We start from the raw sequence: 27,921 nt of genomic DNA, 5'->3' as shown, positions 1-27,921 counted from the left end.
GGTATAAAGGCATGTGGGAAAGGGGAGCCATGGGAGTTGTGGCCCTCTGCTCAGAGGAATGCCTGAGAACTCCCAGAGACAATCCAGGCTTAGGTCAGAAGGTACCTTATAAACCGAGTGTAGCTCTGGTGGGACACAGTGCAGTGGCTTAAGGAGCACTTTTAGTAACCTGTGCTGAGCACTCTCTGAAAGCCGAAGCACCTGTCTTCACGGTGTTCCCAGCCTGCTCTGCTTCATGCTTGGTTTTGGAATTACTAGGAACTCCTGGGGGAGATATAGCTACCTAAGATGTGACCCAGTGGCCATGTGGGAATCAACCCACCACTCTTTACTGCAGGTGATTATAACATTCTAGTATTAGGCTGTGTCAGTGAGCTCAGCCATGTTGAAAGGCTTTTGGCTTACCTCGGTATTGTACTACTGTGAATATGGCCATGAATAGTCATGTGTAGATTCTGATATGAAGACAGTTTTATTTCTCTTTGAGGGTTTTATTGGCTAGAGAGAACCTTGCCTGATCTACACTTTTAAAAGAAATTCCAGTTCTTTAGTAATAGTTCAGTAATAAGTTTTTGACACTCCAACAAAAGCTTATGTAAGTAACATCTTTCATGAAGAGAATGAATTACACAATGTTTAATATTTTTCTTCTTTTTAAAGATTCCTCAGAAAACAAGGAAAAGAAATCTTTTAGCCTTGAAGAAAAATCCAAAATCTCCAAAAACCGGGTTCATTATATGAAATTCACAAAAGGTGAGACCTGGCATTCACTTGTTGAAGTATGTATTTTGGCACTGGGTTTCCTGAGGCACTGTGACTCTTGTCCAGCACTGAGCACTGGCTGCTTGTTTGATGTTCTGAATGGGAGGTCTGGCAGCCTGGTGGATTGATCTGCAGCAGCCCTAAGTTCCAAGGGCTCGGTACAATAGCAAGTTCCCCATGCTGACTTGTCAGGAATCTTATTAAAGTGCAAATTGGGTGCAGTGGTGCCAAGAACAGCCCAGGGGAGGCTTTAGACTGGGTTAAGTCCTGTGTTGGCTGAGAGTGGAAGTCAGTGTTCTGTTTAGAGGAGATGGCAGTGCTATGTAGCTAGATCAGAAAAAAATTTGAATTTGATGTTCTTCATCCTTACAGCTTTGACCCTTTTTCCAGTTCTTAATAGCTGTGGAAGATAGTTCCTGTTATTTGGCAGTTTGCATCATTAATTATATCAAAATCTACACTGTGAAGACACTTAGTCCCAAGCTGACCTTTATAATAGTCTCCACAACTTCTCCATCTCATGGAGTATCACAGTAGGCATCTTATGGCCATGGCCAGGGTGGTGTTGAGATAATGCAGTGGTTGGAAATTGGGCAACAAACCCTCCTTTGCTCATCACCACCTTTCTAAGCCATTCCCATCTTCCCCATGTAGTTTCTCATTGGTGGGTGCAGCTTTTCTCTGCAGCCATTAGATGGCAGTCGTGTACAGATGAGAAGCCTCTGCTATAAACAAGTCTCCAATGTTTCTATAGCGTGGCCACACGCTATTTATTACATGCTGTACTTTGTGTGTGCTAGGTGTTACTGTTCTGTGGTATCCATTTACTATTTGGTTGTTCTTTGGGAAATTGGATGTCTGTTCCTGTCTCTATGCCAGGAAAAAGGTATCTCTTTGCTTTGGTCTTGGCATTTTGGTGTTGTTTAACTCCTAGAACCTGCCTTTGTAGCTGTGGGAGACATTTCTGACTGGAAACTTGTTAGTAGCTCTCCTCCAGGGCCAGGACCCCAACAGGTAGAACTGGGTTTGGAAGAAGTAAAAGGCATGGCAGAGCCTGGGGTCCGGGAACAGAGTGACTTCCAGGCTCTATGGGAGGAGAGCTGCAGTCCCCTTTGTTCCTGTGTGTGGTTTAAGGGGCTCATGAGGCTTCTAACCAGGACTTATCTCCACCACACCATAACCCATTATAGACCAGAAAACAACTTTGCTGTCCCTCTAGTCCTTGGGAGGTAAAGAATGGTAGCCCCTTAGTCCCTGGTCCTGTAAGCTGTCCTTCATATTTCATTAGACACTATAGGAAGACTAGAGACACTGCAGAAGGGTATTGCAGAGCACACAGATGGAATTCACTTTTGGATGACATGCAGCCTCCCCCACTTCCTTCCCTCTAAATATATGTAGTCTTCTGATTGTCCTTTAGAACGTGACTGCATGCCTGACTTCATTTGAAGCATTTGCTGAAGTTAGTTAGGATAAACCTCCCTAAGTTGCTTTAATCTGATGGATTCTGGCCGTATCTGCTTTCTATTTCTAGTTCAGCCACTCCCTTACTGGTGATCCTGTCAAACTGCTTGGTGTGTTATACCTTCATTTCTCTCTCACAGTGAGGTCTGCATATTTATCAGCCCTGCTCGTGAAAAAAGGAAGCCTTAGTGTGCAGAGAAGAAAGAGCTGAAGGTGTATTGTGTTAGAGGGAGAGGAGGTGTCAGGAAACAGAAGACCCAAGGGTTGGGAATAAGAAAAGAAGAGCAAAAAGGAGTGGAAATCCAGGTAGTACAGGAAACAGAAAACCACCGTCTGTACCATCCAGTGAAAGTTGGTGTTACAGTTCTTTTCATTTCCTAAAAGCTGTTTCTTTTCAGTTGGTCTTGTCTCTGGGTATGACTGACAACCATGAACTGTTGTTATCCTAAAGGAGCCTGTCTGGGTCTTTGGAAGCTAGCTTCTGGTCAGTGCTCTCCCAGACACATCCCGAACCATTTCCCTTCTTTCAAACTCTGTTTCCTCTTCTGTAACAGAGGAGATTTTTGCAAGCTGCCATGATGCTCAGCTAGGCTCTGTTCTGTGGTTTGTGAGACATGACCCTTCTTATGGAACTCATACTGGAATCTTCCAGCCTTGTGGAAATAGGGAATTTGATGTTCATGAAGAAAGTTCCTAGTTCCCTTTGCTAATGAGACTGAATCACATCATAAGCCCCTATGTAGTCCAGACAACTAAAATATAGGAAGGTGATACCTCTGTACAGCCTGCTGAAGACCTTCCCAGAGCAAGGGCCAGCCTTTGTGGTGACGCATGCCTTTAGTCCCCGTAGTGGGAGATAGAGGCATATAGATCTCTGCATCCAAAGCCAGCCTCATCTACATAGTGAGTTTCTGACCAGCCAGGGCTGCATAGTGAGACCCTATCTCAAAGAAAATGCCCGGGTAGAGCAAGTGGTACTGTAATATCTGCTACTGCCTAAATTCCCACTACATCAGTCTTAGTCCTGATGCATAATTACTTCTTTTTGTGGCTTCTACTTGGTGATTTGATTTGGAATAATTAATTATGTAATTTTAAGTTACTATCATCTCTATTTGTTTGAAATCTTTCTCCTCCCATTGTTGGTGTATTCTTTTAGCTATTTCATTAGATCCTTATGTCTACTATACCTCCAACCCTTATTCCACCCTAATCCCTCTCAACCCCCAACACTAGGTAGGAGAGAAAGAAGGTTAGAGGGAAAGGGGGGTTTAGACCTCTTTAGACTACTTCCTGCTGATTAGGGGTATCAGGTTCCTTGAGACAATTCTAATTTTCATCATCAGAATATTCAGCAATAGCAAACCAGCAATCCAGCAAACACCAAAGCAGGTGGAGCAGCAGCTGCCACAGGCCTTCTCAGAGCTCTCTCACTTATGTCTCTCCAGCACCCCCAGAATTAAATGATCTGCAGATGGCAAAGATCATGCCCCTCCTAGAGCATGAGATAATTATAGCTAATGGCTATGGGCAAACTGAAGCAGTCCCATATCCTACACCTGGGATTAAAACAAAAACATACTCGTATAATTGTGTTTTTAAAGAAATGGAAGCTTTCACTACATCCCACAGTAATACCCTGATTGTAAGGAGCATTGGTTTTATATTTAATATATTATTCTTGACTGAATCATGTAAATGAGTTTTGAAGCAGCCTAGATAAACCTGGTTTTTAATTTAACAAATATATTTACTGAGGCAACATTTCTTTAGGGTTAGGACTATCTATACCTCATTGATCTTATACCTGTGTTATAGTCCATTTCCTCCCAGGTGCCAGACTAGTGGGTGCAGTTGGCATTTGTCACTCTGGGAGTCACACTCATCATCTCAGTGGCCACTGAGATGATCTAGAAAAGCTGATAACAGTGATTTATAGCCAAACAGTGACAGATTGATTGCTGTCCTCAGTGCAGCATTCCTCTGTGAAAACCTACACCCAGCTTCGAATAGACTTCCTTATGTCTGTGGCTCCTGGAAGCCTTTCTTCCTGGTTCTCCAGATGTAGTTGTAGCTGAACTAGAACAGCCACAGCTAAATAGTAACATCTGTTTTCTGTCCTGTTCAGTTTTTCTGTTTGTCATTTTGTCAAAGGTCTAAGTTTGTCATCAGTCTTTGTTGTGATTTTTACCATAGATCAGAACTGAACCTCCCATCCATTCAAAGTTGAGTTTTACTATGAGTTTATCCAAGAGTGGCCATAATTTCATAACATATATAAATGATTCAGTCAGGACCATTAGCTGACTCCTAACTTCAAAACCACACCTGTCTTCCCATATTACCCACTTACTGGTTTCTTCCTTATAGACTCTGGCTCTCATTTCTTCTCTGTGTTCTTGTTTTTCGGATGAAATCCAGAGCAATTCCTGTACAACCCTGGCTTCTACATTTAAGTGAACTTTGCTAGAGGATAGAAATTTCTGACCCAAGAATCCATTAGAACTCTAGAAACCCTAGCACCTCCATTGAACATTACTGGCTACTGGCTTAGCAGTTTCTCTTTGAATCTAAGATTTGTTCTGAATCTCAGTGTGTTTATTTATTCACATTCTAATTGTGAACTGTAGCCACGTGTTCTCTTTTCTTTGAACCTTTACATTCAATGAGATTCCTATAAAAAGAGGTATAAATTTATGTTTCTTTCAGGATGGCTCCTCTTTTTAGGGACTGGGTTAAGGGGAGCTGGTCAGTGGTTTGAGGGTTCTTCTTTCTTTTTGAGTTGGTGTATCTTTCACTGTGTGACACACATTGGCTTTGATTGCCTGGTCCTCTTGCCTCTGCTTACAGGGTGCTTGGATTCCACATGCATCGTCATGCTTGGTTTCTGATGGTCTTTCTGAGCCATCTTAAACTGACTCTTTTCTGAGATACAACTTCCACAGTGAGTGTGCTTTACACTAGGAAATGGATTGCACTGGTGACAGCTGAGGATAGATCACTGCCTCCCAAGATGCTGTGCACTTCTTAGTGCTGCAACACAAGTAGTCTCTGCCCCCTCTCTGGTTTTCTTTCCTATGTACTGTTTGTGATAGGCATCACTCTGTTCTTATCCCCCGTGTTTCTGTTTGTTTGTTTTGGTTGGTTGTTTTTTGATTAGGGGTTCTTTTGAGTCTGGGGTTGGCCTTTGGTTGGAGGAAAGCACCACTGGGAACTGTTCCATCCCTCAGGAACAGGTTGTGCCAACTGTACCATCTACTTCAGCACCACTGCCACTGAAACTGGTTCTGGCACCTGGTTTTGCATCAAATTGAAGGGTGTTTTGTTTTTTCAATTTTGTAGAGTCACTGAGCAGTGTTATATTTGAATGCCCCAGTGCTAACCAGTGAACCATAACTTTCTGGGTCATGACATTACTTTGTCAAGCCAGTTTTCTGCAGAAGACCAAGACCATTGAGCTGGTGACTATGGAGCTTGGCTTCCAGCTAGAAACCCAGATTCCTGTATGTGACCTGACCTCGCTTCCCCAGTTTAGTAGGCTTCACACGGAGAGTTAAGCTCTCAGATTCACTTTTCCTTGAAGTTGATGGATGGTGGTAGATTTGGCTGACTGCTCACAGGGTACTGCTGGGTTGAAGTGGAGTTCCAAAGTGAATTTTAAATTAGTGGTTTGGGGGTTGAAATTGAGTTAGGTTAGTCTTTCAAACAGGAAGCATCGATTCTTTGGACACTGCTCTTACCAGAGCCATTTATTTCCCTGTAGTCACCATGTAACCTTCTATTTAACTGGTAGAGCTGTTACAAGTAAGAGCATTTAAAAAAGGATAACTGAGCTTTGATTTACTTTTATTCTTTTAAATTTTCACTTAGTTATTATTGAGATTTTGTGTACCAAAAAATAGTGAATGTGTGAGTATTTAAAGGGTTTGAGGTTATGTGCCTATCAGTATTTTCAGTCCTGCGTTTTGTCTCTTTGAAGAAAATGGGATTGTTTTGCAGATAGTGAACCCAGAAATATTCTAAGTCCCACCTTGAAGGCACAGCAAGCAGGAAGGACACTTCAAAATGGAGCTTTCTGTGCAGTCCCTGTGCACAGATTGTTTGCAGCTCGGAGGGGACTGGACAGTTATAGTCCTAAAACAGTTGCTGAACCTTTAATTGTAGTCTGTGTTATGATCATAGTTGTAAAGTGAGGTCAGAGTCAGGACTGACCCTCTGCTGTCACCTTCTTTCTTTCAGGAGTCACATACTTAATTTGCTCTTCTCATTTCAAACGAATGATCTTATGAAAAGCTTTGTGTTGTTTCTAGGAAAGGACCTGTCCTCTCGGAGTGAAACTGACCTGGACTGCATTTTTGGGAAAAGGAGGAACAAGAAGCTTGCTCAGGTACCAGCTGTGGGTGTGCTGCTATCTGGGTATCCCCATTCTGTTTCTTCCCTGGGGATGAAAACGTCACAGACAGCTATTCATCCCACTCCTACCTCTAGATCCTGGTGATGAGATGGACAGTAGATATACCTTCCATTTTATATGATAGCTTGTTTTAAAACTGGAAGATACCTGTAAACCCATAACTCATATTCTACTAGATTCCATTGAGCTGTATATTGCACAGAACTTTTGCACTACTTCCAAATGTGAGAGACAGCCTGCCTGTCATCCTGATGTGAAAACTGAAGACTTTAGATTTATGGAGAGAATGAAAATTCATTCTAACAGAATTCCAGCTAACAAAATCTGGAGTTCTCACAATTCAGTTCCTCCATGAATCTGGCATGCTGTGCCTTTGTTCTTTTGTTGGTTCTTTCCAAAGTCTGTAGCGACCCCAGAACAAAAAGACAACTTTCATTATCTCTAGCATTTTTTCAGACTGATGGGTGTCTCTTCTTCCTGGGTAGTAGATATTTGTTATTCAATGTTATGTTTAGAAACTTGAGAATTGTCTATGAAGAGAGACTTTGTTGAGCAATTTCCTTTGCAAATTAGGCCTGGATTCCTATGTTGCCTAGCCCCTCTTTGTCTCACTCTTTTAGCAGGGTAAGCATGGAGGAAGGTGTTTCCTAGGGCTCCCAGTGGTCTGCTGAGTTACATGGCCTGTCCTTAGTGCTGACATGTTCTGATAGTGGAAGAAAATAGTTAAGTTTTGTTTGGTTGGTTAGTTTTCAATCAGATTAAATAGCACAGTAGATGAAGTAGAGTTGGGATCTGCAGAGCCCATGTAAAAAGCCAGGTGGATGTGATAGTGCATCTGTAATTACAGATCGTGGTTCATGGGGGTAGAGACACCAAAGAGAATCTCTGGAGTGAGCTGGCTAGCTAGACTGGCAGAAATGGCAAACTGAATGAGAGACTTTGTCTCAATCTATAAGGTGAAGAGCAATAGAGGTAGACACCCAAAGTCAACCTCAGGCTTGCATTCATCTTTCCCCATGTGTGAACACACACCATTCCTATGAGAAAGAATTGTTTTTAGTCTTGGTAGCTGATGGAGGTGAGTACTGCAGTGATAAGGAACCTGGGTTGAGAATGCCTGGGAAGCCCTGGACCACAGCTGTACCAAGAGAGCTGCTCCATCACTGTGTGGCTGGGTTTCACAAACCTCCAGGTGCCACACAGTCACCTGTGGAGCCTGCTGGCCTACAGATTCTTAAGTCTACCTGTCTATGGGGTATCTGGGTGTGGTTAGCCCATGTGCACAGTGAGGAGATGAGTCCATATGTCTATAGACACATGCAAGCAGAAAACAGTCTGTCTAACTGTGCTAAGGACAAAGCAAAGGTCTCCCTATGCAGTCCTATCTTGGAAATACATTGGGTTTACTTTTGAGTTCTTGGTACAGATGCACCTTCCTTAAATAGTGTTGCTAAGAAACCTTACCATGTTACTTACAACAGTCTGGACAGCAAGGGCAAAAGGCCTTTGATCAGATTGGTTCGAAAATACTTGTTTTGTTTGGCTCCTCTTCTCAGTTGGATTATTGTGTTTCTTCCCTTGACCCCCATAGCAACATTGGCTTGAATTTATGTTTTGCATTGCCAAACAATGTGTCTAATAATTTAATTGTATCTAATGAAGAAATTCATCTACTCTGTTGTACATGTGGACTTTTTCATCTGTCAAGTACTTTTGGCAGGACAGTGAACATGTTAAAAGACAAAGGACTTGCTTTGTATCCAGTTCTGGGTTTCTAGCATGTGCACCATCCAGTATGGAACATGGTAGGGGGGCTTCATTCAGTAAATAGAAATTTGTACATCTTCTTGTAAAAATTGGAGTTTAGTTTTTAAATAGTTTTTAAATGATGCCTTGCATAACTTGGGACTGACATTTGAGTATCTTCTCCTTTAGGAAGTATTCATCAAGCTGCCTTCAGTGCCAACCACCATCTGCTGGCACTAGATAGTAGATTCTTGAGGGGGATTATTGGATGAATACTTGCTTGTACTACTTTATGTTTTTAAAGATGAGTACAGTTTGTCAGAAATTGGCTTTCAGACATTGTCTCAGGCTAGAGTAGTTTCCTAGCTGTCGCTGTTTCTCATTGCACCTTTCACCACAGGCCTCTGCTCTGTCTTCTCTGTTCACTTTATTGGTGCTCAGCATTTCTTCCAGCCGGAGAGGCTATGGCAGGAGCTTCATCTGGCTATTCAGAAGAACTCGCTTAATGAGTGAAGGAACATCACAAACTGCCAATTACTCAGAACTGTTAGTAACAGTTCTGCACTGAGCTAGGATGGATGGCTGTACCTGTCTAGTTTTTTAGTTCTTTCTTTCTTCAACTTGGTTCTATATTAGTTGGAAAACAGTGAAGCAGAGTGCTTCCTAAATTGGATCTACCTACGTCCTCTGTGGAGACAAAGAAATGGTTTAGTATACTGAATCGAAATTACTTGGGTCTTAGGAGGAGCTTGTTACTTCTAAGAATTATGTATATGCTCAATAGGGGGGAGGGGACTGCATTGGAGGGTGGTGTGTGTGTGTGTGTGTGTGTGTGTGTGTGTGTGTCTATCCCACAGTTTGCAGTTTTAAGTTGGAAGACACTGAAAAACAAATTCCATTAGTTCCTATCTGGGTGAACTTCCTGATACTTTCTAGTCTGCCCCCCCCCCCATTTTTTCCCTCCCCCACCTTCCCAGTTTCCTTCCTCCGTCCAGCTTATTTCCTGATTCAGCCTTATCACTAGAGAAAATACTCCTAAACCATATCGAGGTTTGGAAATGTGTTACTAACAGTCTCACTTTGTTTCTTTAAACAACAAACCTCTGGCATAGGCTCCTGGCAAGTAAGTGTCGTGTCGTCAACATATGACCTGACTGAATTAGAACCCTGCATTGTTTTGTGTACACTTAAGATACCAAATTAATGATGGCTTTCTTTGCATGGCTTCTTTAAGTCTGCACCTTTCTCATCTGATGTAACACATCCACTTTGCCATGTCTTGCTCATCATTTCATCTGAGCACTGCTTCCATGCAGACCCCTTTCCATTTGATTAGATTAATTCAGGAGGCAGTTTAGACCAGCCTTTTTTTTTTCATGGTTGGATGCAGTACCTTAAATCTCTTTTGTGAAAGACCATTACAAAAAGAGGGTTTTTTTTTTTTTCTTCAAAATGTTAAAATATTTCTTACTTAAAATGTCTTTGACTCGGAGGCTTGTTTTTGTCCATTCATTCCAGCTTTCCATAATACTCTATACTAGTGAGCTAGGTTGAATTGGTAAGTAATTTAGAGGATGTGGCCCTCCATCTCTGTCCTCAGTGCAGAGCCAGGCACCAGAGAGACAGGCATTTGTGATCTCCTAAGCAGCTTTTAGTTAGAATAAATGTAGCCCATGTTCATAAACATGTGGTATGATACACTTGAATTCTACAGTTGATTCTTGATGAATAATGATTTTCATATTTGTCACTGTCTGGCCGTTGATAACAGAATCCAGATTCAAATAATCTAAGTTAGAACTTTTGATCTAACCTTTACCTCTTGAAGGTGAATTAATGAGATGTGTAAAGTCTCATTGAATCATTACATTAGAAGGTAGGACATGTAACCTGATCCCAAATTAACCAAGGGTAAGATATAGCACGGCTGGCCTGAATCTGGGCAGGTGCTTCTGTAGAGGGTTGTGCCTCTTGCCTGTTTGCCGCCAGCAAACTGACTTGTTGCCTTCAGGCCTGGGTGCCATATTTTAAAGGACTGTGTTCAGAGACATATTCATGGAAAAGATTTCTGAGATGTGTGTTATGCACTGGAGCAGGCAGCAAAGTTGGGTGTGGTTCACAGGTGAGCCATGAAAGGAGGGAGCAGGAGGTCAAAGGGGAGTCTGTGGGGACAGCTGCTCTGGGAGTGAAGCTACTCAGACTGACCACTGGGTAGCAGCTAAAGATGCAGCTGTGGTCCATTTCCAGCAGGAAGTCTTGTGTAGGTAAGGGTGACTGAGAGGCCTGTGAGCCTTCCATCCTAAGCTGTGATTCTGGAAGATGGGCACTTGGAATCACCTGCGTGACTTGCTGCTGGTATCCAAGGTATGCCATGTTTTACTGAGCTACCAGCCATCATTCATTAGTTAATTTTTCTTGTTTTTCATAGTGGACAACTGGGTTTTGACCACTTATATTCTTTGTCCAAGAGGTAGATGTGAAGCTCTTGAAATGGTTGTTCCAGAGAGTGATGGCAAGGGTAAAGTAGTCTTGGATGTTCCTAGTTTATCTGTAAACTCAGTTTCTTACCTATGAAATAAGAGTGCTGAATTATATGTTCTGGTAGCAGGTTTTGTTTTCCACCAAGGGCCTAGACAGTGTATCCTATTCCACATTCTCTGGCTGTGGGGATGCTGTGGAACTTTGGAGGCCGTATGAGCTAGAACATTTGCTTGGAGCCTTGAGGTGAGCCGTCATCTGCCTTGAACTGCTGTACTGAGAAACCCAGCACCCACATGGAGAGCCCTTGACCTTGCCAATGGCAGGCAAGGCCACAGGGAACTAGGAATAGAGGCAGGCTTTGAAGGCATCTGTGCTTCTAGTACACAAAAGAAGTAAACTTCCTGTATCACTGGGGTTCCTACTAGCCAGTGTAGTAGTCTTTAAGTCAGGGACTGAAGGAAATTGTGATGAAGATGCTAACATGTATGCTGAGGGAATGGCCATAACTACTCTCTAGACAGGCAAAGCATCTATGTGTCTGCTCTAATAGACTGCTAGGTATGTCTTTGGCTTTCCTTGGAAGCTAGAAAGGCTGATAGTTTTCCATGCTTGTGTGTGGAATTGCATAGCCTGCTGCTTCTTCCTTCTATCAGTGTACTAAGTATGCGGTCTCCTGGATATGAGCAACTCTTATCTGCACTCTTTTGCATTTAGACTTGCTTCCTTGTGCTTCAGTGCCTGCCAATGGCTGAGGATGGAGGAGACATGTGGTTCGAGGGAGCTTGTGTGGCAGGAGTAGAATGTGGGGGTGGAATTGGCCATGGGGGTGCTTGCTTGCTCTGGATCCAGAGTGCAGGAGAAATCATTGCAGTGAGCAAGAAGCATTGCTGAGCCACTTTTCCTATCGAGCCCAGCCTTTGATAAAAGGACGAAGAGCAAGCTATTGACTTTTAGGTGTCTGTTCTATCAGTGGTCTGTTAATCACAGAGGATAAATTATTGTTCCTCAGAAACGGGAAGGACTACCTTAGCTTCAAGGCAGTTGTGCCTTTCTTTTATTTGTTTTCCTTTATTGGTAGGGCTCACTTCTAGCCATTTGCTCCTTGGGGGTTTTGTTAAGGACTGAAGGGAAACTGAAGGGCACTCTTGATTTATCTCCTATCCTTTCCCTTTGGTCACTCCACGGGGCTAAAATAGCCGAGTTGGCTTTAATATGTCGCCATTAGAGACCAAACATTAGCTGCAATAAACCATCATGCCTCACAATGAAAAATGTCCCCTGATTGGCTAATTAATCAGTCAAAGGGGAATGACATGGCTCTCGGCTTGAGGGACTCTGCTAGAGAGAAACAGGCTGTTGATAAATGGTTTTCCAACAAATTCATATATCAAGGAAACTTAGTCATTTTTTAACTACAGTTTGTGTGACTGCAATTTTTTTCCCCAACTTTTTCTTTTCTGCTGCTCTTGCTGTTTAGGCAGCATTTTTGTGTTGTTGATAGAAAAGTATAGGATTTTAGATATGAGAAAATAAGTGCTCTCTATTTACTCATGTCTGTTAGCCTGATTGGTTTTTCCTGTCTGGGCTTATTCCTAGGTGAAGTCCATCAGCTTTCTACATAACAATTTGTGAGATTATCCTTGCCTTTCTTCCATGAAAGTTAAACTCTCCAGACTGTGGTTCACACTGCCTGAGGTGTGGTTGTTGGCAGCACTTATCTTTTCCAAGTTCACATTTTCTCATCTTTAAATGGGGCCAATGAGGGACTCCCCTGCTTTGGCTATGAGGGTGAGGGAGGTCACTCGTGTGGCATTTGCAGCAGTGGCCAGCACACAGAATGGACTCTTTGAATGTCTGCTACTTTTTTTTTTTTTAATCAAATTAGTAATACCCATAGGTATGGAAACGTTAGGCTGCATGGAGTAGCTCATAATGAATAAGAGCATCCTCCCTCACCCCAGCTGCTCTCTCACCAGCTTCCCACAGCACCTTCAGTTCTCTTACCTTTGTATTTTAATATAAAATCTTATATTAAAATTTTTTAAAATTTGCCTCAAAATTTTATTCACAATGTAAGTCAATTTCTTCCATTCCCAAAATATATCTCATAGTAACCTGGAAAGATACAGGAAATTCCCACGGCCTCCAGAGATGGAAGGTGAGAAGAAATGCTGGGGACTGGGGAGGCTCTGCAGTCTTCCTGTCCTTGCCTCTCACCAGAACATAGCTGACCCTTGCTATACCCACCCGATTCCGTGATAAAGACCAGAAAATCCATTCCTATTTAAAAATCAAAATAGCCAGGACATGAGATCTGGCCACCAGTGGAGAGGGAGGTACCATCATTGCCTGTCCAGGGCCTGCTTTCTTGCTGTATTGTACAGCCCTGTTTATCCCCTCATCTGCTGGTACCTGCACAGAGCTGATCATAGGTGGTTCTGACTCAGTGTCTTCAGTAGTTGCCCACTGAGTAGCATTTAAGTAGTTGTATAATTAAATTGATCAATAGATTGAACTTTAATGCTAAGCTTATTATATGGGTTTCTTTTCCTATTGCTGGCAGAAGCAGCTTAAGGAAGGAAAGAATGGTTAACTTTGCCTTCTAGTTCCAGGGTTATATAGAAGTAAGACTGTGAGGCAGCTAATCACATTGCATCTATAGTCAGGAAGAGATAAAGGTAAGATAGCTTGTGGGTCCTGGGATTGAAGTCCAGTTATCAGACCTGGTAGCAAGTACCCTTACCCACTGAGGCATCTTGCTGTCCCAACTTTCTCTCTTTTATTCAGTTTGGACTGTTGCCCATTGGATGGTGCTGCTCCCATTCAAGTCTGTCCTCCTCAGTTAAACTGTTCTGGAAGAGACAACAGGAGAGTATTATCTCTGTGGTAATTCTAAATCCAGTCAGGTTGACAGTGAAGATTAACCATCACAGTTATGCATACTGAGAGCTACTCAAAATAATTTAGATAGTAGGTCTGATTTCAATAGAAAGAAAGTTATTTTCTGATGCTGATTAATCAAGAGCCTTCTATCTCACAGATCAGTGTTGATGTGCTCCTGAAGTGACACAGTCAAGTCCCTGAAGAAAATTGAACTTAAAGCCAGTGAAGTCTGAAAGTAGTCTATAGTTATAGAAACTGTAGAATATAAAGGAGTTACAGGCTTAATACTCTCATAAAGAAAGAAACAAAAGTGCAAAATACAGCTCAAGACAGCTCGCACAATTTCAACTACAAGCCCATGGTGTAGGGGGCAATGAGATAGTCCACAAAACAGGGTGCTGTGTAAGAGAGACCCTAAGCAGCATAATAACCATATGTCTATGAAGGCTTGGTCCAGACTTCCTTTGGCCATACATGAGATGACTGAAGTCTGGTTCTTGATGTTTGTTAAATGCTAATACTTACTTTACTTGGTGTACTGTTGGTGTGATTGTGTAAGGAGGCTTTTTGGCTTCTTACTGAGGTATATTGTTTGCTTATTTTTTATGGTGCTTGGCATCAACCCCAGGGCCTTGTGCATACTAGATAAGTGATCAACCACTGAGCGATAGATTCCACCCAGAATTTTGAATGGTATTTTAAAATTTTTAAAATTGTTGGAAAGAGTGTGGACATGCCTTAGTTAGGGTTTTATTGCCGTGAAGAGACATAATGACCATGGCAACGCTTATAAAGGCAAACATTTTGTTGGTCTGGTTTACATATGGTTCAGAGGTTTAGTCCATTATTATCATGGCAAGAAGCATAGAGGTGCACAGGCAGACACATTGCTGGAGAAGTAAGTGGCTGAGAAGTCTACATCCAGACTGGTAGGCAGCAGGAAAAGAGAGTGACACTGGGCCTGGCTTGAACATTTGAAACCTCCAAGTCCACCCCCACACTTTCTCCAACAAGGCTTTACCTCTTAATAGTGCCACTCCCTATGAGCCTGCTGTGGGGGCCATTTTCATTCAAACCACCACAGGGACCATATTAAATTTTTTTGCATATTTGAAAATTAAAAATTTTTATAGGCTTTTGTTTGTTTGTTTTGTTTTTGCTTTGAGACAGACTTTCTTCTCTAGCTGTCTTCAAGCTAACTCAGTAGACAAGTCTTTTCTCGAATCCAGGAGTCCACCTGTCTCTGCCTCTTGGGGTGCTAGGATTAAAAGCATGTGCCACCATGCCTGACTTTTTTTTTTTTAAACAGATTTTAATGATGTGTTCCTTACCATCTCTTTCCACTCTACGAAAGACAGCTTAATAATTTTGTGTGGTAAATTTAAAATGTCATCATTTCTAAGATGTTCTTAGTCTTTCTGATAATAGAAGTCAAACTGTTAGCAGAAAGTAAATGTTTTGGATCTCTCTGGAATCTAATGCCCGTTCCTTTGAGCACCCTTGAATCTCTAGAGATCTAAGACTCACTCCTTTCAGTCATTATGTGAGCATACAAGAGAGAAGTGAGGTGAGGGAGTGGAGTTCCTGGTTCCTCCTGGGCCCATTGTCACCTCTTCTCATTGCTGGGCAGTCACGGCTGAGAGGAGCAGGTAGACTTAAGACTATACAGTAACCAAAAGAGTTTTGCTGTCATTTGGGATCTGGCAGAGGCTGAAGTCCCCAAATCGGAAGCATTTTTAAAGGGGGTGCTTTTCTTGTGTCACGTAGGATTGGAGTACAAAGCTTCTCTTTGCCTGGAATATTAGAGTTACTATCCCCGTACAAGTAAAATTCCTGTAACCTGGGGTGGCATGCTGAGTGTCTTTGGTGTCTGCTTAGCACAATCTATATGACAGATTGAGTGTCCTCTGCCAGGGAACCAGCTTTGTGTAGCTTGAAAAGCCTCACCTTGAATCATCTGTATGTACCTCTAAAAGGTGTCGCTTGTGGCTTGCCCCAGAGGCTTCTGGATCCAGTGCCATCTTGCCTTTTGTTTTTAAACTTGTTCACTTTACATCCTGCTCACTGCCCCCCTCCAAGTCACCCCCTCCCACAATTCTTCCACACACCCCCTTCCCCTTCTCCTCTGAGCAGGTAGGGGCCCTTTGTGTCCCCCTACCCTGGCACACCAAGACTCTGTGAGGCTAGGTGCATCCTCTCCACTGATGCAAGCCCAGCTAAAAGAACATATCCAAGTACAGGCAACAGCTTTTTTATTTGCTCCTTTATTTGGAGTTGTGAGCACTTGTTTATCAGCAGGGTGCAGTGGTACTAGGTGTATCTTCACTCCCCCTTCACTCTAGAAGAAGGACGCTCGTGCGCCACATTAGATGGTTCTAGTATGTGTAGTCTTGTTGCTGTTGCTTTTTGGCCAGCACAGTCATGACCAGTGCTGAGGTACCGTGTCTTCTGGCAGCTATGTTCTTTAGCAGGCAGGAATCTTGCTGTCCCTTGAAATGCAGTTTCCAGCCGATAGAGTGGTACCAGGAACTCTTTCTCACTATAGGGCTTCTCTCAGAGGCAATCCTTGGCTGGCCTTGGTCTAGTCGTGTCTTTTGAGTGGAGATGGCTTAAGACAGAAACTTGGGCTCAAGTCCCCATTATGTCACTTAGTCCTCAGAGTGACTGGCAGTTTTATAACTGCCTATCACCTCCAGAAAAATGAAGTCTAGAGAGAAAAAAAACTTGCTTAGTCCACCATGAAGCAGTGGTGCTTCTGTGTGAAGAATTTTAAAAACTAAACCCCAACGGCAGTGCAGTCCTCACTACCCGCCCCAATGTTCTGGGTTCCCAAATGAAAGACACACACACAGCCTTTATATTTTGATATGCCTAAATTGGCTCAGTGGCTGGGCCTCCATATGGTAAATCCACCCCCACACTCCTGCGCTGATAATCCCAAGTTGTCACTTACTAAGTCCTGCATTCTCTCTAGACTGCTCTGGACCCAGCGTGATACCAGCTGGACCACACTCTCCCAGCTCCTTCCTGATAGCTGTGCCTCCCTGTCCTTCACTCTCCTCAGGCATAGCGGTTCTCTTCTTCTCCTGGCATTCTCCCTGTCCCTAGCCCAGGCATCCTAAAAGTCCCTCCTCTGTCTGCCCTGCCCAGCCATTGGCTGTTGACATCTTTATCTCTCAATCAGAACCAGCTGGGGACAGGGTCTCTCAGTGTCTTTCATGCAAACAGGTTTTGGGGGAACATAGTTAATATGAGAATACAAGAAGCTACATTTCCCCCCTTTTATCCAATTAAAAAGGCTTTTCTCTCAGATATACATTGAACATAATTATAACAATTATATAAACTATAAAGTATGATATACACTAATAACATCCAGTCTGTCAGTTTGTCAATTTAGACACATTACTCTACCATCTATCCTAACTTAAAGAGGTTACAATTCTATACCTGAGTTGTTTGGATTTTACCTTGCATTACCATCTGAAAACCATCCTATCAATTTTAGAACATCTTCTTTAATGCTAAACAACTTAAGTTCAATTATGAGACTATAACTAGTCTTCAGACCCGTCAGAAATCTGAGTAGGAATTAAATATTACCTGAATATGTAGTAAGCACAAAAACATGGCTTCTAAAACTTATACAAATTGCTCTAGGCTCTGCTTTTTCACCTGGGGAGCCTAAGGCCTATGCAGATGTGAAGATTGACTGTTACCTTTAGCTAGCTAGTCAGCCGGTGCCTAGGTCTCGATCAGTTGCTCTGGTAGAGGCAAGGTGAGTTGCGGTTTGTGGTTAGCAAACCTTCAGTGAACCATCATCTGATTTCCTTGCTTCCTCTCTGCACTATTTTCCTCTGCAGGGTGAGCCATGATTGCTTCATGATGCTAGGAAGAAGTCACTGTTGTTGCTGTTGCTGTTGATGTTGTTGTTTTGGTGGGTTTTTCCCCCTTTAGTTATTTGGTTTTTAGTTTAGTGTTGTTCTGGTTTTGCTTTTTTTCTCCACCCATTGGAATTGTGTGTGTTAGACAGAGGTTCTGTCTGTGAGCTACATCCCAACATAGATTGGGTTGTTTATTTGTCTGTTTATTTTTGAGACAGGTTCTCCCTATGCAGTTCAAAGCTCATGCCAGCTTTGAGCTCATAATGTAACCTAAACTGTCCTCAAACTTGAAATCTCCCTGCTCCCCCCTACTGAGTGCTAGATTTTAAATGTACACCTCTGCCTGTCCTTGCTAAGGGTTTTTAATTCTAGGATTCCGTTTTTTAGGAGCAGTGTTTTCATAAATGTCATATCTCAATCTTCCTAAGCAAAGACAGTAAATCTAGCGCAGAAACCTTTCTTAGGATCCTATAAGATGAAGTTGCCTTATTAAATTTAGCCTTGGCCAGCTATGTGGTCCCTGCATTGAATAGTGCAGGTCCTGCACCAGAGTCCATAGTCTTGGCTGTAGGAAGGCTGGGATGAGAGTGGTTCCCTTTGTTTTAGCATAGCACTAAAAATTCCTACTTGTTCCCAGCCAGATCATGTACACTAACACCATTCTGTTTTAGTTAGCTGTGACCAAAAAAGCCCAATTTTCTAAGTAAATGGTTCAGTAGAAGAACCATGGAACAGTGTTCTCTGGCATTGGGTGACACCCTGTGGTGGCTTTGGATCACACTGGCATGCTTCAGCTGTACAGGTTTGTTTCTATGTCATGCAGTCTACAGTCATCAAACTCTAGGAATTTCACCAAATCTTGTATTTCAGGCTTTTACTAGGTTACATACAGTCCTGCATAAGATCTCACTTTGTGGAAGTGACAGCAGAGGTAGAAGGATGTAAAGCAAATCAACACTAGGTAATGAGTCTTACAGACCAGAAATAACAAACAGAAATGAGACCACATAGTAAGTAGCAAGAGCAGGGCTGTCATCATTTCACAGACCTGCACCGAAGTCCTCTACCCTTCTAGTCATATGCCTTCCCGCAGGAATTCATCTGATCTTCACTGGTCAGCCAGAAACACAATCCCAGCATTGGCTACTGAGGTCCTCGTTCAAGCATCGGTAGAAAGTCATACTAACCAGAAAAAAACAAAAAAACAAAAAAAAACTTCTTTGCCCGATAATGTTCCTGTGGCCCATGTTCCCATCTGTCTTGGAAAATAGTGTCTTTCCTTGGCCTCGTGCTAAGAGACTCTTACCAAATGACTGTGTGCTGTGACTGTAGATATCAGGCCTCTGTGCCTGGTCACATGCACAGGTCACACTTTTGTCTGATAAACCACAGTTGAGAGAGATAGGTAGGGTGACAGCTGTAAAGCTCTCCTTTGGATTTGGCCACCTGGTTCTGCCTTCTCTGAAGGCTTTTTCTTGATCTCATTTCTGTCAAAGCCAAGTGGGTGTTGAGGGAACTGCATAGGCCTCTCTTGTAGCAGAGTGAGCTGTAGTGTGGAGCCACAGCAGGAAATGGAGGCAACAGTCTTCACCTCCTGAGTGCTCTCAGGCCTCTGAGAAACCCTGCCCCCGTACCAAAGCGACGGCGTTGACACCAAGGCACACACACTGCTCTTGTCAGTTTTACTAGTCATCAGGACGAGAATTTCACATCACTAGCATAAAACTGCAGGCCCATAATAACAATTTAACTTAATGGCTTGCCCTGCCATTTTTGTGACCATTTCTCCAGTCTAAGTATAACAAAGTAGATTTTTTTTTTATGGCAACATTAAGAAACTTTTCTCCAACTGCCATGCTTATTGAAATAATTTAAATAAGCTGGAACTTATCAGTTTTCAAGAAATTAGAGAGGTCACCATTTCTAATTCCTTTCTGTAAAAGTAGGTTTAGGTGCCAACTCTCAATTTTTTTAAATTTATGTGATAGAGGCTGTCTTAGTTAGGAGTTTACTGCTGTGAACAGACATCATAACCAAGGCAACTCTTATAAGGACAACATTTAATTGGGGCTGGCTTACAGGTTCAGAGGTTCAGTCCATTATCATCAAGGCAGGAACATGGAAGCATCCAGGCAGGCATGATGCAGGAGGAACTGAGAGTTCTACATCTTCATCTGAAGGCTACTAACATAATACTGGCTTCCAGGTAGAAAGCCCACATCCACAGTGACACACCTACTCTGACAAGGCCACGCCTCCAGCATATTCAAACCATTACAATAGTCTATTTCTTTTTCTTCCTTTCTTTTTTTAAAAAAAAGATTTATTTATTTAATTTATATGAGTACACTGTGACTGTCTTTGAACACACCATAAGAGGTATCGGATCCCATTACAGATGGTTGTGAGCCACCATGTTGTTGCTGGGAATTGAACTCAGAACCTCTGGAAGAGTAGTCAGTAAGTGCTCTTAACAGCTGAGCCAGCTCCAGAGGTCTATTTCTTACAAATAGCAGAAAATGATATGTAAACAGAATACATGTCTGAGCATCACTGATCATAACCACAAAGTAAGAGGTAAAATGTTCTTTCCCTGGAGGACCTTCCAGGAAGAGGATGACTCTTTGCCCTTGTGATGGCTGTGTTTCCTGCAGGCCATTCTTCCTTGTGCAGTTTAGGGTGTTTTTTGAAAAGCTGGCACCAGGTGGAGCTACTGAGTAGTGACGTTCACGGCCTCCACTTCATGGATAAAGACACTTAAATATTCAGTCTCTGTCTTAAGTGGACAGGTTGGCATTTTTAACCAATTTCTAGAAAACTGATGTATGCTTGCAGAAGCACAAATTTAAAATAATTCCTTTTCCTCCATTTAAAATAAAAGATGGTTTCCCCTTTTGAGAGTTGCAAAAGCAACAAGTGATTGAAAGGATGCCAGCTTTGTCCAGTTTGTTACCAATGTGCTGTTCCACACACCCATCCATGATGTAGCTTCAGAGTTGCCTGCTTGATTGTTTGCACCCAAGAGTCCTAGCTACTAGCTGGGCTGATTAAAAGAACTTAGCTATTTTTCTCATTAATAATTTCTGTTGTGGTGCTGGAGATGTAGCTCAGTTATTAGAGCACTTGCCTAGCACACAGGAGACCCTTGGTGTAATGGCCATACCCATGAGGTAGACACCGACCACACTGTAGAAGCTCAGTTACTAAAGCACTTGCCTAGCAGGCAGGAGACCCTTGGTGTAATGGCCACACCCACGGGGTAGACACCGACCACTCTGTGGGAAAGCATGTATTGTAGAAAAGATGAGCTTCAGTTGAAGCTGTGGCCAGTGCCTTGTACTAGTTCTTCCTGTCAGCATTGCTATGAGACAGGGTCTCACCCCACCCAACTCCCAGGTATCCTATGGATTATAGATATTTGGAAGCATGTGATCAATTAACAAAGCTATATTGCAGCCTTCTTAGAGCTTTTTCTGTGTTAATGAACATTTCTAAATTTCTGCCCTTTTCTAAACATTAGTTACTTATCTGAATGTAGAACCTATTATTTATGTATTGATTTATTTATTTAGGCTCCTACGATTAAATTGTGGAAAGATGTTCTGGATGATTAAAAGAAGAAACTACTGATCAAGAATAAGAAATGAAGGCAGAGCAACTTTGCCAGACAAAGACTGTCTGGAGTAAACTGATTTGTTTCATAGTACTTTCCATGTCCCCATATCTGAGGAGACTATATTCTAAGACACCAGTGGATTTTAGAAACCTTGAATAGTATTGAGCCCTGTGAAATGTATACTATGTCCTAACTCTATGAACTGTAGCATTGCCAAATAATACTGGAGATAGTCTGTCCCAGGTTCCATGCCCTGGAGGAACTTTTACAACCCTCTGCCTATTCTTAGGAGTCATTATTAAGTAAAATAAGGGTTCTTTAAACACAAGACCTGTGACACTAGGCAGTTAATCAGATAACATAAATTATTACCAATGACTAACAGGTGAGCACCATATATACCATGAACACTGAACAAAAAGACAATTCATATTCCAGTCAAGATTATGTCATATGTTATCACATTTATTAGAACTGTGAAGTTGCCGGGCGGTGGTGGCGCACGCCTTTAATCCCAGCACTTGGGAGGCAGAGGCAGGTGGATTTCTGAGTTTGAGGCCAGCCTGGTCTACAGAGTGAGTTCCAGGACAGCCAGGGATACACAGAGAAACCCTGTCTCGAAAAACCAAAAAAAAAAAGAACTGTGAAGTTTAAATTGTATTTTTCTGCATATTGCATTTAGTATTTTCGGACTGTGGTTAAGCTTGGAAACCTAACAAACTGAAGCCATAAAAAGAGGGTTGTTGTATATAGTTTGGGAAATTTTAGAACTAAACAAATAGAATAGCAATCTGGAAAGCATGCCTAGTGAGCTGGGTTATCCATATAACAGAGAATTGCTGTCATGGTTATTGTGAGACTGTCCTCCAGAACACAGACTGATGCCAAGTGGATATGAGATAAAGGTGGAAATGCAAGGTAATCAGTCAGCACAGTGTCCATGTCAGAGTTTTTCACATTAATCTCTACCCTGATTAAAATTCCTTTGTGCTCTACATGGCCTAGGGGGACCTGGGCTTTCAGTCCTTGGCTCTTTGACTTCATGGTAAAGCTCTTCTTCCTAGATTGCCCATTGTTCAGGTTTTACCCAGAATGCCCAGAAGCCTCTCATCCAAGCAAATGAGTCATTCCTGTGTATCACTGTGTGCCTCTGTAACCAGTTTCAGCTCCGTTCCTTCTTCATCACATTCCTGTGTGATCCTACTGGTACTCTAACACTTCAGCTTTGCCACCACAGGGCTTCCAGCATCCCTGGCTACTTCCCTGTATAAAAATACTTGAGACACTTCTGTGACTGAAAGAGTTAATCATAAGCCTCCTTTAGGCACTTAAAGCAATTGTTCTGTTTTGCTTTTCTGTACAAATTCTTTATTCAGATGAATGGGGTGGAAGCTTAGATACCATGAGAAACATGTAATGTTCATGAATGAGAGCCTTTTTGTGATTGTTGGTTTGTAGTGGCTGTCATATTTGGAACTCTCTAGCATAGACTTTTATGTTAAAAGTTAGGTCACTTTGATTTTTAACGCTGACCAACTTCAGTGACACAATGTGTTTTGAAAGGCTTAGAGGTTCATTTTGTTTTCCTATAAGCAGTGAGTAAGTCCTGAAGTTCTGAGGTAAATGCTTAGTTTTTCCATAAAGTGACATTAATTGCTGGAGATTTTGGTTGATGGCTTCCGAAGGGTGCTTTTGCTTCTTAGGAAAAAGTGTTATAGAAGGGTTGGGGTGGGACCTGAGCCAAGCCTTTGTAGCTAAGCTAGAGAAATTTCTATGCACTTACTTGTCTGAGATGGAGGTTCGATAACCTTTAACCCTGGAGATTTAAAAACATCAACAACAACCAAGTCTCCTATGTAGCCCTGGCTGGCCTGGAACTCAGCTATCCTTTGCCTCCTGAGTACACCACCAGGCCTGGCTTAAGGTGTGGGTTTGTGTTTGTTTGGTTTGGTTTTTTCTCTTGTAGATCCAATAGACTTTTTTTATATCGAAATTTTACCTAGCCAAAATGACTTTCTGTAAGCAAATTAATCTTAAGAGTTTTTTTTTATAATTCTTTTGTTTTGTCTTTTTTTTAAAATTTAATATATGAGTGCTCTGTCATCTGCAGGCCAGAAGAGGGCATCAGATCCTCTTATAGATAGTTGTGAGCCACCGTGTGGTTGCTGGGAATTGAACTCAGAGCCTCTGGAAGAGCAGCCAGTGTTCTTAACCACTGAGCCATCTCACCAGCCCATAATCTTGGAGTTTTACATTTAGAAAGTCAACACATGGTCTGGAGAGATGATTCAGTGGATAAGAGCACTGGCTGCTCTTCCAGAGATCCTGAGTTCAATTCCCAGCAAGTATGTGGTGACTCACTACCATCTGTAATATGATAATGCCCTCCTCTGGCATGCATGTGTACATGCAAATAGAGCATTCATATGCCTAAAATAAACAAATAAACAATAAATCTTAGAAAGAAGTAAGGAAAGAAAGAAAAGGAAGTCAACACATTTTTGAATTTTATTTTCCTGATTTAATGGACATCATTCTTCCCAGTGAGTTATCTGGAAACATGTTCCATGTTTATTTCCCCTCTTTGTCACCATCCCTCCTCAGCGGTGTTGAAGTCCTCAGTGTGACTTGGATAGGAAGCTTCTCAGTAAACACAGTAGTCTCTGTTGCTGGGAAGAATTCAGAGCACCTTTAGTGTCATTTAAAACTAAGCATCTTTACAAAGTTTTTGCACTAAGAATGGAGCTTGTAATGCCAGGTATAATTTGAAGGCACCTTACTACTGATTTAAAGTCATACCAACCGAAGAAGTTATTTCTATGTTTTGATTGTTTTTGTCCTAAGTCCACATAGAATAATGCTAACTTTGTGACCAACACAGCTCTTCTTTGTAGGCTAAAGGAACTGTTTGTATGGATAGTTATAGGCTCTTTTCCTTTTATTACATTTGTTTGTTTGTGGTGAGGGTGCATGTTCTATGATGTGATGTAGCTCAGAGGACAACTTGGTTTTCTTCTTCCATCATGTCCTGGGAATTATACTTAGGTCCTCAGGTTTAGCAGCAAGTGCCCTTAGCCATAGAACATCTTGCCAGCCCAGAATCTATATATTTTGTTATATTTACAATTAAATTATTAAAAAAAGAAACAGCAAACAGTCAACTGTGATACATAACCAGGAGTTGAACATCCATAGTTCTTAGGTTCTGCTTAAAAACTATCTCTTCATTTGCCACTCAACTTTCTAACTTTATTTGTGTATGTGATGCATGTGTGAATTTGAGTTTGTGTGTCTATACGTGCACCTGTGTGTATCAAGGCCAGAGGCTGACATTGTATGTCTTCCTAGGTGACTTTCAACCATCAGAGATTCAAACCCAGCTTCTTCTGATTATGTTATGCATTTTATTGACTGAGCCATCTCCACAGCCCAACTTTCCCATTCTCAAAGAGAAAAATCAATAAAGAATTGCTTTGTTAATAAAAATAATTGCTAAGCAACTCTCCAGTCTCCATTTTTCAGCTTATATTTAGTTGCCCAAATTTAAAGCCATTTCTGTATCTTTGACTTTAGTTATCATCTCTGTGTCAAGCAGTATTGCTTTACACACCCCAGGTGAATTATTTACCTCTTTTTTTGAACCTGTTTTTGTTTGAATCTGTTACAGATACTTACTCCAATAATGTTTGTTTAAAGATTATCTGAAGCTAAATCTGTCCAAGGAATATAGGGAAAGTGCCCATAGACGATTCATGTTACTGTGACTTGTAGCAGTGTTAACTGTGTTCATGGCACTGCTGTGAGGGCAGTGCCCTACTCTTCCTTTCCCCTTTAAAAATTGGCATTTTTGGTATAGCTAACGTTAATGATCTTTCATAATTCAAATGAAAATAAATGCTTTTACTCAAAAGGATGTGTGTGTCCTTTCCCTTGCATCAGCTTGTTTGAAGTTTTGGGTAGAAAAGGTAATGATCTGGACAAAACTTTTAAGCAGACTGAGCGTAGAGCCCCACCTTTTGGCTTTTGACATGATAATAATTCATTGGAAAGTCTCTTGTAGACCAGCTAACAGAGGAGTGTGTAAATAATGTGCTTGCTCATTAAAACAGTGCAGACAGATACTCTGAGATACAGATCTGAGGTCAGGAACTACTAAAGCCTGTACTTGTAAGGGGTTTCTGAAGGGCAAAGCCTTGCTATCATTATCTTCACTTTTATCTTACCCCTAGAAAAATGTCAGCATGCAGGGGGCACTCAGAAGATGTGAGGGTAGAGACACATGTGGCAATGTGGCAACTGTATTGGGACAAAGCTGCCTAGATGGTCCAAGCTGGGCTATGTCATGGATCATGTCGTGAGATGCCCAGCAGGAAGAGGTGGAAGTCATGGTGCTGTCAGATGGAATGAGACAGTAGCCCATCCTCATGCTGCCATACCATGGTGCTTGGGTGTGGGCACCTTCCTCACGGGGGGGGGGGGGGGTGCCTTCCTCCAGCAGGCAGGCATTGCTCCAGGCAATCTAGAAAGAACAAAGGGTCAGGGAGGGCTTTCCAACAGAAGCAGGTCCTGTGGGAGTAGGAAGATTCTTGAGGAGGCTACAGTGGCCAGGTCTATCTACCCAAGGTGTGAAGAACTAGGGAAGGGCATGGAAGACCAGTCAGTATGCATCTACCAAGTCTAATTTTCTAGGTATCCAAGTTAGTTGCCCTTAATTCAGAAGCTCAACCTGCAAGAGAAGATATTAGCCAGTGTCTGTACTCCTTTTGTTGTTCCAAGTGAAGGACAGGTGTTCTATCAGAGTAGATTGTCTAGTTTCTCCTTAAAACAGCATTTACAGAGTCCTCTGTGGTAGAGACTGAGGAAAGGGTGGATGTCGTGAGAGCCATGAGGCCTCCAAAGACTAGGTTCTTCTTTCTGGTCAGCCTAGAAGTCTTATACAGGTCCTAGGCAGAGATGTCAGCAGCAGAGCTGGCCAGGAGAGATCCTTTACCTGGGCAGTACCAGAGAGAGGTGACTACCATCCTTCCCTTGTTTCAGAACCTACACTTGAGTTTTATGGGGCTAGCAGGTCCTAAGCCCATTAGGGACAACCACAGTAGAGAAGGTAAGGCCTCCTGAGCAGAAATAGCTCACTGCTTTTTTAAAAAGAAGAGTTGTTTCCAGCATCAGCCTCAAGCCTGGATCCTAACTGTAACTTGACTGACACCAGTCACCTGTATTCTTGGGTCTAGTTTGCCAGCTGGCACAGCAGGCATGATTTGAATTGTAGGTGTGTTGAAATATCGATCTCAGGCCCCAAAATGGCTGGCTAGAGCCCGGAGCACCTTGTATCCCTGCCTGGTCATCTGTGACTACCACCAGAACCTGCTAGATGCCATCCAGAAGGCTGTATACACTTTGCATACACTGTGAGAAAGACTACAATCCACTATAGGATTTAGGACCTGGAGAGAAAGGTTGTTACAATTGTTACAATTGGTTTTGTCTATAGGGGTGGGTGTTGCAAAGTGAGTATAGACTCCTAGAGGAGGGTGGTACTTTAGAGAAATGTAAGACATATGTAAGTTTAGACACCTTCTTTGCCTGCAGGTAAAGGAGCTATGAAGGGGTTCAAGCATCAGAATGGCATGATTGTTTTGCATCTAAGGAAGGTATTTTTGTCTGCAGGAGTGGGAAGAGGAAATGCTAAAGATAGTCGATCTGTTGTAGAAGCCTGAGTCAAGATCGTAGCACTGAGTTGGAGAAAGAACTAATTGGGGGATCCTGGGGAGATATGAGTGATAGCAGCTGGTAGCTTTGACTGCACAACAGGTAGGGGCTTCTCTGGGAGGGAAACCTCAGCTAGCTAACATACTGCCAGGCACTTAGGGTACCTTGGCTTGCCTGTCATTCTGTTATGTTTGTTGACTGCTGACTTTGCTGTTGGGTTTGAATTTTTATGTTTCACTTGACTGAGGATAGGGTAGGGGAGGCTTTTCCTAATGTTTTCCTGTATAAGGCTGTGTCTTCCAGAGCCCTCTCTTGTGGGCTACGTCTTCCAGGTGAGGCACCTCTCTCTGTCTTACTTGAGAACGTTTATCTGTCCTGAGCCATACTGAAACCTTAACCATACTGAAATCACTTAACCTTTGTTGCCCCCGAACACATGGGCTGAATTGGGGAAAAACTTGAGATAGGCATTGGAACCTTCTGAAAGTGCAGTACCAGCAGTATCTGTGTGCAGGACAAAGGAGTGACTGCCCCTAACCAGCCCAGACTCAAGGATCGGCATCTGCCACTGTCTACACCTAAAGGCAGATGTGCACTGGAGAGAGGACTGACTCTTAGGCGTGCAGGGCTTTATGTATTGCTCTCTTTGTCTCACTCTGCGTATGTGTGCATGCATGTGTGTCAATTATTTTTATTTTATGCATGTGTGTTTGTGCATGAATGCCACATGCATGCAATTATCCATGGAGTCCAGAAGAGGGTGTAAGACTGGAGTTAGTGGCAATTCTAAACCACCCAACTGGGTGCTGGGAACTTCAGGTGCTCTGGAAAAACAGCAAGCTCTCATAACTGCTGAGCCAAGTCTCCAGCACTCCTCAGGTATTTATTTGTTTCATGTGTGGGAGTGTGTGCATATGTATGACAGTGCTCAAGCACCATGCCACAGGCATGGAAGTCAGATG

The 27,921-nt window shown here is 42.4% G+C and overlaps 1 protein-coding gene across 2 annotated transcripts in view; it reads left to right on the top strand.

Moving 5' to 3' along the window:
• The window catches only part of Pinx1 (PIN2 (TERF1) interacting telomerase inhibitor 1), a 62,281-nt gene that overhangs the window by 11,868 nt on the left and 22,492 nt on the right, over window positions 1–27,921 (top strand). For both annotated transcript variants that reach the window (XM_034498203.2, XM_076930857.1), the window contains 2 exons: window positions 661–753; window positions 6,537–6,613. In XM_034498203.2, the coding sequence (XP_034354094.1) occupies window positions 661–753; window positions 6,537–6,613 (170 nt within the window). The remainder of the gene's footprint in view (window positions 1–660; window positions 754–6,536; window positions 6,614–27,921) is intronic.

The sequence above is a fragment of the Arvicanthis niloticus genome, chromosome 3 (genome assembly GCF_011762505.2).
Source record: "Arvicanthis niloticus isolate mArvNil1 chromosome 3, mArvNil1.pat.X, whole genome shotgun sequence".
Taxonomy (NCBI): Eukaryota; Metazoa; Chordata; class Mammalia; order Rodentia; family Muridae; genus Arvicanthis; species Arvicanthis niloticus.
The sequence above is the reverse complement of the archived record's forward strand: the minus strand, read 5'-3'. Positions and strand labels throughout refer to the sequence as shown.